Source organism: Lygodium microphyllum, chromosome 15, assembly GCF_053477565.2.
Source record: "Lygodium microphyllum isolate KBCC chromosome 15, Lygodium_microphyllum_v1.1.10, whole genome shotgun sequence".
NCBI classification, from domain to species: domain Eukaryota; kingdom Viridiplantae; phylum Streptophyta; class Polypodiopsida; order Schizaeales; family Lygodiaceae; genus Lygodium; species Lygodium microphyllum.
This window is the reverse complement of record NC_141149.1, coordinates 56,131,305-56,146,397: the sequence shown is the minus strand read 5'-3', so window position 1 is coordinate 56,146,397 and position 15,093 is coordinate 56,131,305. Positions and strand designations below refer to the sequence as shown.

General features: G+C 38.7%; 1 protein-coding gene across 1 annotated transcript in view; it reads right to left on the bottom strand.

The window, feature by feature from the left end:
• The window catches only part of LOC148024557 (protein SEMI-ROLLED LEAF 2-like), a 139,620-nt gene that overhangs the window by 55,284 nt on the left and 69,243 nt on the right, over window positions 1-15,093 (bottom strand). Inside the window, exon 14 of the mRNA XM_087694188.1 lies at window positions 11,934-12,009. Coding sequence (XP_087550314.1) covers window positions 11,934-12,009 — 76 coding nt within the window. The remainder of the gene's footprint in view (window positions 1-11,933; window positions 12,010-15,093) is intronic.

The following is a 15,093-nucleotide window of genomic DNA, read 5'->3' as shown; positions in this document are numbered from 1 at the left end:
ACTCGTTCACTCCTGCTCGAGCTGCGTCCCTATCGCTTCCAACAGTGGCTGCCCAAGGAAGGGATAAGGACATGTATAGAAGTCAAGAAATGAATGAAGAAGCTCATTCTTATGTGCAGCCAAACTTGTTCACTTCATGCTTCTTGCTCTCGCTTCCTTCTTGTGCATGAGAGAGGGAGAGAGGGAGTATGAGAGAGAGAGAGAGAGAGTATGTGTGTAAGAGAGGGACCATGGAGAAGCCCTTCTTCTCCTCTCTTCATCTTCTTCTTCTTCTTCTCTTCCCCCTTCTTGCGCACATGCCTATGGAGGACAAAGCTTGGAGCTTGAAGATAAAGCTTGCTTGAGGACACATCTTGAATCGTGGAGCTATCGGCAAATTCGTGAAACGAGGTACTAGATCAGATTCAAAGATAAGCTCACTACATTGGTGTGTGAAAGAGTGTGCACGCCTATGTGAGAGGTAGCCATACCTCTCAACTTGAAATGCTTGAAGCAATAAGCAGTCTGTGGGTCTCGATAGTTTGCTCACGAGAGCAATGACAGATCTCATGTGGCCAGCAATATCAATGGTCACAAACAATCGAGTAGCTCTGATACCAAATGTTGTAGCCGGCTATGGAGGAGAGGGAAATCAAAGATGGTAGACAATGACAATGAGAACAAAAGAGAGTATGCTTAGTACTATTTTTACAATTGAAATAAAAGTACAACTAGTGTCTAAAGTTGACCTAACCAACCTTCCACACACTACCTAGAATTAATTTAACTAACTCTAGGGCCTAGTATCACCACATTAAAGTCCTAAGATACAAGGTGTCCACACCAAACTTTGATACTAAAATAAGCGTCCATATACCACAGGAAATACATTAGGCACTACCTAGAATTGGCAAATTCTAACACTTGACCTATCAATGTAGAGAACAGTCGGAGTTGTATGAAGCACATGGAAATCTACAAGTAGCTTGCAGACCCACCGTCCGAAGTAGTGGAATGCTACTTTGTACTCAACCCTATAAGTAGAAGTAGCAACAAGAGATGTGCCCAAGATGAAGCACTTGCCATTCCGCAAAAGACAGATAGATAAACATCCAACCCAACTATCCAAGTATCCATGTGAGATGAGTGAAAAATCAACTGTATAAAAAAGGCCTAAATCATGGGTGCCTTTGAGACATTGGTAGAAGTGCTTCACTGCCTCCCAATAAAAAACCAGTTCAATTGGAAGACTACCAATTGATCTAGTCTAGTATGACAAAAATAAATCAAACATCCAACAAGGCACTAATATAAAGAATCAGTTCAACTGGAAGACTAAGAATTGAAGATCTAGTCTAGTATGCATTAATAAAGATTCCATTCAACTAGAAGAGTACGAATTGAAGATCTAGTCTAGTATGACATAAATAAATCAAACATCCAACAACGCACTAATATAAAGTAATATCAAAAGATCCATTATCATCATCAGAGGAGAATCTATATCCAAGCTTCAAAGTAATAGACAAAGTCTTAGAGTCTCAAAAATGAAAGCTTTGAAAAAGTTGTCCGATATATATGGATTGTGTCACAATGATGTCCCCCAAAATGGTGGCAAATCAAATGCCCAAATCATAATGAAATATCCAAAAATACATAATAGCAAATGTCCACTGCAAATTAGTTTTAAATGCTGCAATTTGACATGTGTTGGTCTTAGATGATGAACATATCATCAACATAAAGAATAGGTATAATAAAAGCAGATCCCTCGTGTCAAATATAAAGAGTAGCTTTTATAGGACTATTTTGGAAACCAAAATGCAAAAGATGTGAATGAATGCAAGTATACCAAGCCTATGGAGCTCATACACCTCATTGGTTCAATAACTATGGAGAAATGTCGTCTTGATGTCCAACAACCGATGTAGCTCCCAATGAAAGTAGGCAGCAAAGGCTATTAATACTCATCATAGTAGTGATAAGTTAATGCCTTGCTATTGGGCATATGCCTTGGCAGCTAGGCGGGCTTTGTAACTCTTAGTACAATCAAATTAATTTTGACCTTGAAAACCCATATACTTCCAATTGCATGCTTGCTAAGAGGCAAGTCACATAGCCCCCATGTATCATTCTCATGAATAAAATCAAGCTCTACCTTCATAGCATCCACCCATCTCTTTAAGTAGATGCAATCTAGGAGAGCACCAATATGTGCACCATTAGGAAAAGAAATATGTTGGCTGGCATGTAGACTCTAAGAAGACCTTTGACCATATCCTTTCATTGTACCTTCAAGAATGTACAATGGCTGATATGGCCAAGCCTCTAGTGCCATAAATGAGTAGCTTTGCAATGAATCCTTCGCCAATAAGGCATATAATTGATTTTCAAAATTAATATTCTGAAAATAATTTAATAAGCTATATAATACTGAAAAATGGGATTAGAAGGCTGCCACTCAGCAAAACTTGCCCATCTGAGTGAAAAAAACGTTTTTGAGACTAGAGAGAGAGAAAGAGGGTCATTCTAGCCTTGTGCAAAGCTTTTTGTTTTTTTTTTAAGGAGAGAAATGAAATGAAATGATATATTAACGTCTACAAAACGCCAAAATGACCTATGAGACCATGAGTTACAATCATGTGTATGATGGTACAACTGTCTGGGCAAAATATGTATGTAGCACAAAGCAAAATAAGAAAGGAAACTAACTATAGCTATGTGTAAAACATAGAGCTCTATCTAGTAACAATGAGCTCCAAATGGTACAGTCTCATGTGGGTATGGAGGACCTAGCTCTAGCCCGAGCAATAATCCCCTATATCCGCCTATGAAGGTGTCGTCGGTGCCTGTGCTGAGGCCTAGGACATCTGGATCGGCTAAGCTGAGCGGCTCGATCAATCAATACTCCTTGTCTGTGTGTGGACTGTGGCGGTGAGAGAGGCTCTTGTGTGGACTGTGGCTGTAAGAGAGAGAGAGAGAGGCTCCCATTTACGGAAAAAAAAAACAGAGGCTCCCATTGTTGCTGCAACAGTTGACATGCCGTTTCCAACTAGTAGAAGACCCTCCAAAAGCTAGTGGCATGCCCAAAAGGAGCCATAGCAATAGGTGACAGCAAATTGAGGGTTCAAACAAGCAACATCATATTCGGGTTGTTTTCAGCTGTCATGAATTGGGCTCTCACCTGCAGTCAACATTATAGAGCACAATATCATGGACCCCTTCAAATACACTTTCTAGAGACACCTATGGGATAGACAACGACTGAGAGATGCCGCATACTTTTGTGGCCAGTGGCTCATGGAGATATACGAGTACATAGCTCATTAACTCAAAAGCAACAAGACAAGGTTTGCCTCTGTTGCGTGCAATAGGTCCTAGAGACTCCAAAGCGGTTATGTAAGGTAGCACAACTAATGTAGAGAAGAGTCTACAAGATCATTAAGTAAAAACCAGCTTGTGTATATTAGCCAAAAGGTTTATAGTGACAGTCAGCCAGGGATGCTACTTACCTCTATAAGGTAGAAAATTATGATACAATCTTCATCATTGCAGCTAGTTCATGCATAATGGTGGGTCTAGAAACACTGCCCAATAGATACTAGAGTCCAGATGTCACATAAAACATCTACGAGCTTATCAAGAGCCTCCCAAGGTGGCACTTTAGGAAGGGTCATCTCAGGCAGAGAAGTTCATTGAAACATCCAGCACTATTGAGAAACATGGATCTAGAGCTAGTTAGCTATGGTGGACGCAAGTCACAAACACACGATACATTATCAAAAAGAGAGATTGTAACTCAAGAGAGATAGATTCCAAGATAGATTAGCTTGGACTCATAAAGAAAATCTTGAGTGAATCAAAGTGATAGTACCACTGCTGATAGGCTCCTGAAGTTGTTTCAGTTAGAGGAAGAGCGGATTATAGCTCAGTACCTTCAAGGGGTGGTGCAGTCAAGAAGACAGGCATGGGTTAATAGGCATATTAAAAAGAAGATAATCAAAGAAGGGGATTTGGTTATGGTGTATAATTCACGGCTTGGTCTTTCAACAAAGAGACCTTTCACTATTTGCCATTCTGGCAAACATGTAGTCATCCATCATCCACTCCCTTTGAGGCTTGCCAAGATAAAGCTAGATAGTAGAACAGTAGGCAGCAGACTGGAAAAGTGTCGGAATATGTGAGAGACAGCAGCTGAATGAAAACACAGCACATCTGATGACATGGTAGGCCGTACAGCAAGCTGGACAGTAAACACAGATGTTGATCATGATGTCAACACTCAGCGACAGCTGCAAAATGTACAATGCAAGCTCAGCTCGAGGGTGGATGTGTGGGCATTCAGGATTCAGGCCTGAATAGGTGGTGGCAGCTTGTGAGGGGAGGGAGCTGTATGGTCACTCACAACGTCTATATGTTGCATATCTAATCTCTGATGTTGAGAGGTTGATAATAACCAAGTTAAATATTCTTCAACATATGCAAGGCGTTAGACACTTGCCACTAACTTTAAGGATAAAATATGTTATTAAGATAGATCATGGAAAGCACAAAGCTTCCATGAATGACTTTAGAAAACAATTCCAAGGCCATATAAGAGTTGAAACTTGAAACTAGAGTTAGGTAAATTGTAACATCTTCGATTGAGTGAGAGAAAAAGATAAAATGGCATTTGCGATAGCACATGCTATAGCCTATCACCAATGCTCATAAAAAGACTCTAAATGATAAAATACAAAACGGTTCATCACTAATGACGACTCAACATCAAGCCCACATACATCGGAAGGCAAAGAGTTGCCCTCATTAGAAGAGGCCTTAGACACCTCACTAAAGTCCCCATCACTGAAGATGCTCCTGTCATCATCATACTCAAGCTCTCTAACCGGAGCATCCTCTACAACAACTACATGTGCAATAGAGAATTTCCCCGAACGAAGCCTCAGGTAGATCATGATGGCTGGTGTAGCGGTGGTCCTTGTGCTCGCAACTCAAGCAACAACTCGATGCCCTTGACGGGTGCATGAGACTCGACGATCAATCTCCTCAAGCTCCATGCAGAGATCCCTAAAGATAGCCTCCTACTCCTCGTTTCACTCTTTGTTGACGCTCTTCAAGGTGGACTTGCTCAACTTCAACTCATCAATGTTCACCTAAACCCACCTATGTAAAGTCTAAGAGCAATTTTTGGACATTGGGTACTTGATATCCAAAATATTCCAACCAAAATAAAGGCTTAACCAAGCAAGCCTCTTCCATCATAGAGCACTCGCAAAAACAATTCCTCTTTGGTCACTATAATTGATGATTTCTTGTAGGAATGTTACCTGCTGATCCTCATCCAATACCTTCAGAAGGTAGGCATCTCTATTAGCTGTCAACTCCTAACCCATGAAAAGAGATGGAGATTTATAGACAAGATGCAAGAGGGCAACAAGTCCATGCAGAATCATCTCATCCACTTCCGTCTTTTCTCAACCAAGTAAAGGATGTCATCATGCCTTGGCATGGCATCCAATATATCAATACTACGTTTTTTTTTAAATTACATTTAGCCTTTCAAATCTAAAACTTAAAGCAATTCATCAACTTATAAAGAACTTAAAGCAGTTACCTCAAGTCCTCAACATCAAGTGTTGTACACGCCTTGATCTCCTCAATGGCCTCTCTCATAAAGTATATGAGAAGCCCCAAGGTGGCACTATCCATGTCAGCCATACGTAACTACTAACACCCTATACAAGGGGGTGATCACTATGACCAATACACATACATTGTGCCAAATGCCTCTTCTAAGGAAAGCCTCTGATGGCTTTTCCCTCTTCTGCACTCAAAAGTAACTCCTCCTGCAACCATACCTTGAATTTCTCTGAGATCATGGCTTGCTAAATTTTATTTTGCATATCATATAGTCACTTTAAAAGCAACCATATGATGGCAATATGAAACTTGAAAGGCTTTTTTAGCTCCAGACAACTATAGGCGCAAAAAAGATAGCCAAGACGTTTACTTTCTTTGTGATGAAATATAAAATGCAACAAGCATCTATAACAATGTTTTTCACCCAATCAAGTGACCCAATGTCTTCCATGAGGAGGTCAATCTTGATGCCAGGAGGCATATTCAACGGTGGATTCCGTGAGTTTTTTATTCCACAGTGGATTCTGTGAGGTTTTGCGGTGGATTCCATAAAACTATATTTATTTGTCGGGGCTCGTATACAAGGTGGATACCTTGTGCGAGAAGTTGACGGAGACGCCTATCCTTTTTGGGCGTCATGTTAATTTAATGTGCACGTGGGTGGCTCCACAGCGGGTAATTCCGCAAAATACATATTTAAATTAATTGACATTTATGAGTTTAGAGTGCACTCATATTAAATTAAGATTAAGACAGAGTTCCAATCTATTTATTTATTTTGTAGCTGAAGATTGCTAGGTATTCACTATTTTTTGTTTATTCTATTTATAAACAATTGTAAATGCTTCAGTTGATGTGTAGAGCAAGCAACGATGGCTTTGGGTAGCAGTGGGTATTAGCGTAAGTCCAAGCGTAAATTTCATTATTAAAATTATTACTCTATTTGTAAGTTATAAGTTTAAACTTCTTTAGTAATAATTAGATCATTGTCCTTAGTACTATTAATTTATTTATTTTTTAATATAGATTATTTTAGAATATAAGATTTAAGATATGATTTTATTGAAATAAGCTTTCTTTATAAAATACTTGTTATTTTCTTAATGTGGTTAAGTTTAGAAGGATTTTCTAGCTTTCTTTATAAAAGCAACAGGATCGCGCGCAAAACAAGGAGAACACGGTGAAAACTTAGTTTTTTCGTTTCTCCCTCATCCGGAATCGGAATTCAGAGCTTCAAGAGTCGTTTTGGGGGTTTCAGCACGCTCCGGATGCGATGGTGATATCAAAATGTCAAGATTCAAAGCACAAAATTTTCTGCGGCAACTGCAGCATGTTACAGGATACCTCTTGACTCTTAAAACTCTATATTTCAATTGATATTTGTACTTTCTTTGTAATTATATGTAAGATATGTATGAAAATATCCATATAAAACTATAATATATAATTAAGGATGGCAAACCATGGCTTTTGCCATGGGAGACGTTAGGCCCAATCGTGCGTTTTTCTCTTGTCTTTCTCAATCTATAGAGTTATTCAAATCCTCTTATGTCTTATAATGTTGTTTGTATTTAATAGTTGAGATATTTAATTTATTAGATTTTTCTACTAAATTCTCTGTTTATGATTGAGATTTGATTTGCTAGATTTGCCAGTGTTCCGCTTCGCAGCAAATCTAGTGGGTGGCACATGGGATACAAACAATACATGGGAACTCCGCATCAAGTAAGAGTCGCATCCTCTAATAGAGGCATTGCCAACAACCACTTCTACCACATTGACCACACCAACCTACATGGTACAAGAGAAAGAGAAGGTAGGTGAGAATCGAGATTAAGGATATGGATGAAATGGAAAAGGTATTGGGATACATGAAGAGGTATTGGGATAGATAGTGAGATAAGACTCAAAGAGATGGAAATTAGATTTAGGGGAGATAGAAGAATGATTCATGAGTCATGACTCAAATGATGAGCTATAAACTAAAAATTTTATCTTTATTTTTAAGATTATCTCAATAATAGATTGTCAAATATATGCATATATAAAAGCTCTCATTATTCTTTGTCCTCTTTGCCCCACATCCATGGCCCTCAAGAAAAATATGCCAAGAGGTGAAGAAAGAAGGATGTTGATGATATCTCGTTTCTTCCTATCACTACATCCATTGAAAAGTATAGTGCAACTATACTTTGCTCATTCGGCACACACGATCTTGAGAGATTTATTGATTATCTCCCTCTCAAGGTAGTCGAGTACGATCCGTCCAATCTGTCCAGTCCGTGGACTTAGTATAATACCAAATGTACATAAAAAAATCTTGCATAAAATTTGGTGTTTCATACGGAGATTAAAAAATACATAGAAAATTAAGGGTTAGGCTAGTAAATATTACTTGTTTTAACATGAGAGTGACTATCCATGAGATAGAGTATCACAATTATTATCCATCCAATACTAATACAGCTTACAAACCATACATGTCTTTGCTTCAATTTTCAACAAGGACTCATGAACATGACAAGAGGTTGAGACAAAAAAATAAATCCAAGGCTCTAGTCACAAGTAATTTCCAAGATTCAATTTTATTTATAAGATTGAAGACATGTACAATGGATTTTTAGAAAAGCTACCTGCAATGATGGATCATGGTTCATGGATCACAGTATAGCAAGTCAGAATTGCCAAGTGGCAAGTACAAAAAGTAGTAGATAGTAGATACAAAAAGAAATTTAAGGCTAAGACTTAAGGTGAGTTGTGTATAATGGAAAGGCTTCATGAAGAGACTTAGGCATTGTAAGAGGAGTAAAGAATATAGAGATATAGGTGGAGGCAAGAAAAGGAAAAAAAGAGGAGAGAAAGGAAGAGGAAATAGAAATAGAGCTATAGGGGATGAGATACAAAGGGAAGAGGATATAAAGGTAAAGTCTAGAGAGAATGTGGATGGAGGAGAGAGAAAAGTAGAGGACCTTGTAAGAGAGAGGTAGAAGAAGTAGTGGTAAGTGAGGTATAGGTAAAGGTTAATGAGGAGAAAGAGGAAAAGAGTAGAGTAAAAAAAAACTTTTCTCTGAACACCAACTCAAAAAAAAGGGGATGAAGATTAGATGCATCGTACACGTCCGATCGGACTAGACAGATCGTACTATATGGATCTGTCCACAGATGGAATGCAATTAGGCTCCCTCTCCTCGTCAAGATTCTTGGTTTGCACATCATTACACATAACGCCATACCACCCCTCCCATGGACCAACCATGGCAATGGCTTTGACCATTGTTTTCCACCTATCCACTTAAAGCAAATGGAATGGGAGATTGCACTCAATGATAGTCCATGCAATCTCTATCTCCACATTCCTTTGCCTCTCTTATAGCAACAAAAACTATTGGGCAATGTTAACCATGATGATGATGGTGAATAATGACTCATGAGGGCTCAAGATTTTTTATGAGAGACTTACTTTTGTTTTGTCTAGTTATTGGACTCTATCAATCTAGTATTTATTCTTGTCTTGAGAGTTGATTATTATACGACTTAAGTCTCATTTATAAATTATTTAAGATATATTTTGATCCATTTTGGATTTTGGCATTTTGTTAGTTTGTTTTGAAATGAGAATCATGATGTTGCGACTTGACTCGGGTCCATATTATACATGGGCTATTTACATGTTTATTTCAATTTTCTGTAAATGATACATATGAATCGTAATGTTTGACTTCTAAACTATAGTGTAGCTTGTGTCCAAAAACTAACTTTAATATAAGTAACAAGCCAATAATGGATCATGGATATGTAACATTTTATTCTCAATTGACTCTCATGTATTATCACTCAAGCTCCATTGGCCTTTCTATGTTTAAGAGAGAGTTCCATAGAGGTTTAGAACATTTTTTCTTATATAAAACTAGAAAAAATACCTATATAAAAAAACCTGTGTTTCTTACTTTAGTCCTTGAAAGAAACTTACGAAACATGTTTCTAACGTTTCTAGCTACCATGAGCTAAGATACACTTTCCAGCTATTTAGCATCTTTAAACAGCCCCAAAACACGCTTAATTAATTAAAAATGCAAAATTGGTACGGGTTCGAGAGAGCTTTAGTGGTCCCCAAAAACCTTAATTTTTTGGGGTACCCTTCAATATCTATAAATAGACAAGCTACCCACCAATCAACCTTTTTTTCTTTGGTGTAGATTTGAGCCATCAGCCTTCACCCATGTGGCAGTCTACCCTTCACAACTACTGCCACTCCTTCCACAACTCCTCCAATGCCTAGCATATTCATCCACTGCTGCCACCCGCTATCTGGCACCCTCCCTCATGCTGTGTTTGGTTCCTTCTGCCATCACCAATTAACAAAATGCCTCCTATTGCTTGTGTTTGACACTACATCACACAGGCGACAATTGATAGTGATCTTCCACAACTTCAAACAACATCCTACTACTTACGTTTGGTTTTCTCCTGTGCAGGCAGCAACTAGCATGCTTCTCCATCCTCTTGACAGCTCTCTTACTACTGCATTTACAGCTTTCCAGTGCCGCACACCTCATCTAATACCTCTTGCTGCAGTCACCTCAGTCTCTCTTCCATCGCATGGATCATGAATGGTACCGTATGGTATGACCATACAAAACGGTGCCATACAGAATGTACCGTTCGCTCATGCAATGCAACCCTGATTTTAATTATTGCCCAAAATTTTGGGACAGCGCTTCATATGAATCCACATCCCGGCTTTTGAAAACCAACATTGGGTGTCGATGATGCATTGATGGATTAATTATGTGGCTGCATTTTATGGGAAGAACTAGAGTTCTTTTTCCAGGAATGTATCCCCCGACAAGATAAAGGACCATACTTTTCCAGTCCAAAAAGTATCCTCACCACATACTATTCTTTTTTATTACTGTGGGGGAAACCAAAATAAAAATGGAGACAGTTTTCAAATTATGGGAATAGAAATCAGCCTCATGTAGTGTGTTTGCAAGAATGTGATACCCATGCTTTTTCCAGAAGAGAGGGTTTCTTTGCCAGATATCATATATTTAGGCTGGTTATGTTTACTTTGCAAGTCAGGAGTCACTATGTTGATTAGACATGAGCTTCACGTTGCCTTGGGATATTGAGGCTAAATGGATGATTGCACAGCACAAAAACAGGGTGATCTATCAGCTTTCTAGTGTTTAGGGTGATTAATCTTCTACGCAAAGAGCTTCTTTATCACAGTCTTTACGTTAATCTCCACGGTTGACAAATGCTTTCTGTTTGGACATTTTAATTATTGTCCAAAATTTCAAGACAGCACTTCATATGAATCCCACACACTGGCTTTTGAAAACCAACACTGGATGTCAACAATGGACGAACTTTAATGTTGCAATTTATGGAAAGATCTAGATTTCCCCACACAAGACAAAGGACCATATTTTTCCAATCCCAAAAGTCCCCTCACCACATATAAATTACAATGCTGCGATATTATAGTGGGAGACACCAAAAATCCACCATGAAGTACAAAGATAGAGGTTAATCACTTCAAAGACCAAGGACAACATGTGAAATGGGAACTGTGAGGTGCACTGGTGCAGTCACACCATTGATCTACAGGACATCTCTACTGCACGGAATCTCTCTAGGATATAGACAGAGATTATCCACACACTATAGGGAGATGGGAAAGATTGTAGGGCAACTTTGAGCATATGAACAGAGAGACTTTTATTTGTGCATGGGACGTAGGCACTTTCCACTTTGTCAAAATATGTGCATGAGGTAAAATAGTAGGACTATTGATGGGGACAGGTTAGCATACCCATCATCACTAGATTGGACACACACCTGTCGCTCAGTTGCTTCTCAAGGAATTTAGGCCCAAAAAGGTGGGGTGCAACTCCACAATGATATTGTACATATTATACACCCCTAAACTGTGCAATTAGAAAAAACAAGATGTGTATGTTTCACACACTCCACACAGAGTGCTCCCTTTTTCTGCCCCTTGCTTCCTTGACAGTAATGCACTTGTGTCTCTAATAAACGAGCTGTACATTCAGTGCCTCACGCTTTTCTATTATCAACTCTTGACCTATCATTTCAAACCTCCGTTATTTTAAATACAGATAGACTAGCATGCTGCCAACATCAGAATCAGATTGCAGGCTCATAACTAAACAATGATATAATTATATGATAGCCACCTTTATGGAGGTTTTGAACAGAAAAAAATTTCAAAGATCCTAAAGAATTCAGCTCCCCTTCTCTTGCATTACAGTCATATAAAAGAATATGGTCGAACTATGGGAGCTTACCATTTGCACTCAGTGCTAGACTCCTTACAGATAACGCCAATTGAAAACCTCGAACAAAGATGTTATGGGTTGAATTCTGCATGTAAGAAGGCCACACTTCTCAAATATTAGGTCAAATTACTAGAGCTATCCTGCAATTCCAATCAAATGCTGTCAAATCAACAGACAATAATGTTTGATTCTTCAATAACCAGTCAAAATAAGCTCAAAGAAACAATATGTGACTGAAGAACAAGTTCTGAACAAGCTAAGATCCTTAAAACCTTGAATAAGGCTAGGTTAGTAACCTTTCTGCAAAACTCTCAACTCTGTATCCTCCACTTAGCTTTCATTGGGTAACTTTTATTCCTTATAATACTGATGACCTTATGATAATTTACAGAACTGCAGTCTAGTCACCTCACATTCCCAAGCAACTTGGCACATTACCACATCTCATTACAGTTTTTTGGGTTTGGTCTTTTTTTCCCCTATTCATTTTTCTTTTTTGCAGCTGACTTAGGTGACTCTGGATCAAGGTGACTAAAAGATTTAAGTCACTTGACATATTTTCATGCTAACAGTTTGGTTTTGACATCAATTTGGCCCACAACCAACCTGTCCAAGTTTTTTTCAGAGAAGAGAAAAATTTACATTAATAAGACTCCTCAGAACAAAATATCCCAAGGCAAAATGCAAAATAAAAAGCATGCCTTGTAGGGCACTTCCATATCGGAAAATATGTAACAAGGGGGAAATAGCTTGAATAAATAACCAGTTGGGAGGTCTACAATGCTAGACCATGTGGGTCTAGAAAAGGAAAAAGGTACCAAAATCCCATGTCCTAAGAAAAGCATATCGCCTCCACCTCATAGTCCCAAAGTCCAAAATACCCTATATCCTCTCCCATCTCCTACAAAGCAAATCCACAATCTCTATCCAAATCTTGGAGAGAGTCTTTGCAGTAGATATGTCCAAAAAATCAATAGTTGGGCAATATCTAACCATCCATGAAAGGGAAGCAATGGTCAGATACAAGATAGAAGCTATGGAGTGCAAAAGGGCAGAGAGAAAGAAGAACACGACAGTTTAGTGGGTACAACAAGTGGTACCCATTTTCTTTGTTATCTTCACATATGAATATACATTGTGTACTTATCGAAGGGGTGCCGGCCCCCACTATTGGAAATTGGCCTTGATCCCAACAACCTCCTACTTAAAGGCCAATGCACCATCATAGGAGTATGAGAAGAAAGTGAAAATACTATCCAATGCCCATCAACACTTTGTAGTGTACAAAGTAAACACTTCATGAGAATATCTACATGGTTATCATTCAGATGGATCTATCTCAATATGCTTTGTCTTTGCATGAAAGACAAGGTCCCATACCAATTGAATGGTACTCTTAACTATTACACTACAATGTAGAGATCTCTCCTGCAATGCCTGAGTCTTCCGCTAGACGAGTAAGTCATATAGCTTCCTTGCATGCTCAATGGCTACAACATACTCAACCTCAACAGTAGATACACCTATACATGGGTGCAATTGAGAGACTTAAGAAACTATACCACCTATCAAAGTCAACACAAAACCTATAGTAGACCTCCTAGAGTCTACACTCCTTGCAAAATCAACATCTGCATATCCAAGAATAAATACATCCTTCCTCTGAGGCATATGCACATAGCTCTAATGCCGATCAAGTATCTCATATTCTCATGATACTCTCCACTATCTCGGAACCTCCTAATGGTTCTTGCCAAGGTTTTGATGCATATAAGCTTGGCCATTTCTACTCATTTGACTTGGGACTATCCTCTTGGCTAAGTTTCAAATACAGAGGCAATGAAACATAGATAGCCTTCCCTCTCTCCATTTTGGAATGCTCCAAGACCTTCCGAATGTATTTCTTTTGAGACAAATAGAGTATCCTTTTGTCCTCTATCCCACATAATATGCATGCCACCCAACATTCCCCAAGTCCATATCAAAGGTTTCATGCAACATTTTCTTTAGTGTATCCACATCCATGACTCACTTCCCAACAATCAACAAGTCATTCACATAGAGAATCATAATCATAAGGCTACCATCCCTAGTGTATAGACAATAATCAACCTCACTTCTAATATACCCCTGAGACCACATGAAGACATTGTAACTTATGACACCATTCCCTGGGAGCATCTTTCAAACCATATGAGCTCTTATCTAGCTTACACACTAGCTATTCCTTGCCTTTCACAACAAGCCCTTCAAGTTGCTACATATAAATGTTCTCATGAAAATATCCATAAACAAAAGCTTTCTCTATATCCATCTGAACCTACTCCATTGGCAACCAATGCAAGTAACACACAAAGGGTGGTTATCTTGACTATTCCTAAGAAGATCTCATCAAAGTCAATTGCCTTGTGTTGCTTGAAGCCCTTGGCCATTAATCTTGCCTTATACTTAAGCAATGCATCAGATGGAGATACCTTCAACTTATAGATCCACTTGCATGGCAAATATAATTTTCCTTAAGCAAAGGAACTAACTCCCAACCAACATTTTTTACCAAAGAATCCATCTATAATTGCATAACCTTCTACCACTTATGTTTGTCATCACTAGTCATAGTGTCAACATAACAAGAAGACTCACTGCAATCCATAAACATGATATAGTCTAGAGACGAAGTGTATTTATTAGCACCAAGAAACCCTTAAAGACCGTCGTAAAATAGGATCAATAGGAACTCGTGACCGTCGTAAAATAGGATCAATAGGAACTCGTGGCTGTCCCACCTATCCATTCTATAAAACATGAGGCTGTCCACCTACTTGTGGCACTCCCACCTCAACATTAGCTGGCTGTCCAAGCCCTGCATCATGTGGAATAGGCTATACATATTGCTCATGTAATGGTTGTCGATTATCCTGGAACACTACCTTGCATATCTCAATTGTTTTAAAGGGTCATCCATCATCCATTAGTGAGACTAGCATTTAAGAGCATACAACAAAACCTTTCGTAAATGGTCCTATTCATCTTCTCAACCATGCCATTTTGAGTAGGATTCTCAAGAGCTTTCAAGTCTCAACTCTCTTTTGTTACCACGGCTAGCAAAAAAGTTTGTAATTCCAAGAACTTGTGAAATGCATCTAGCACATCGCTCTTCTTACAAAGAGGG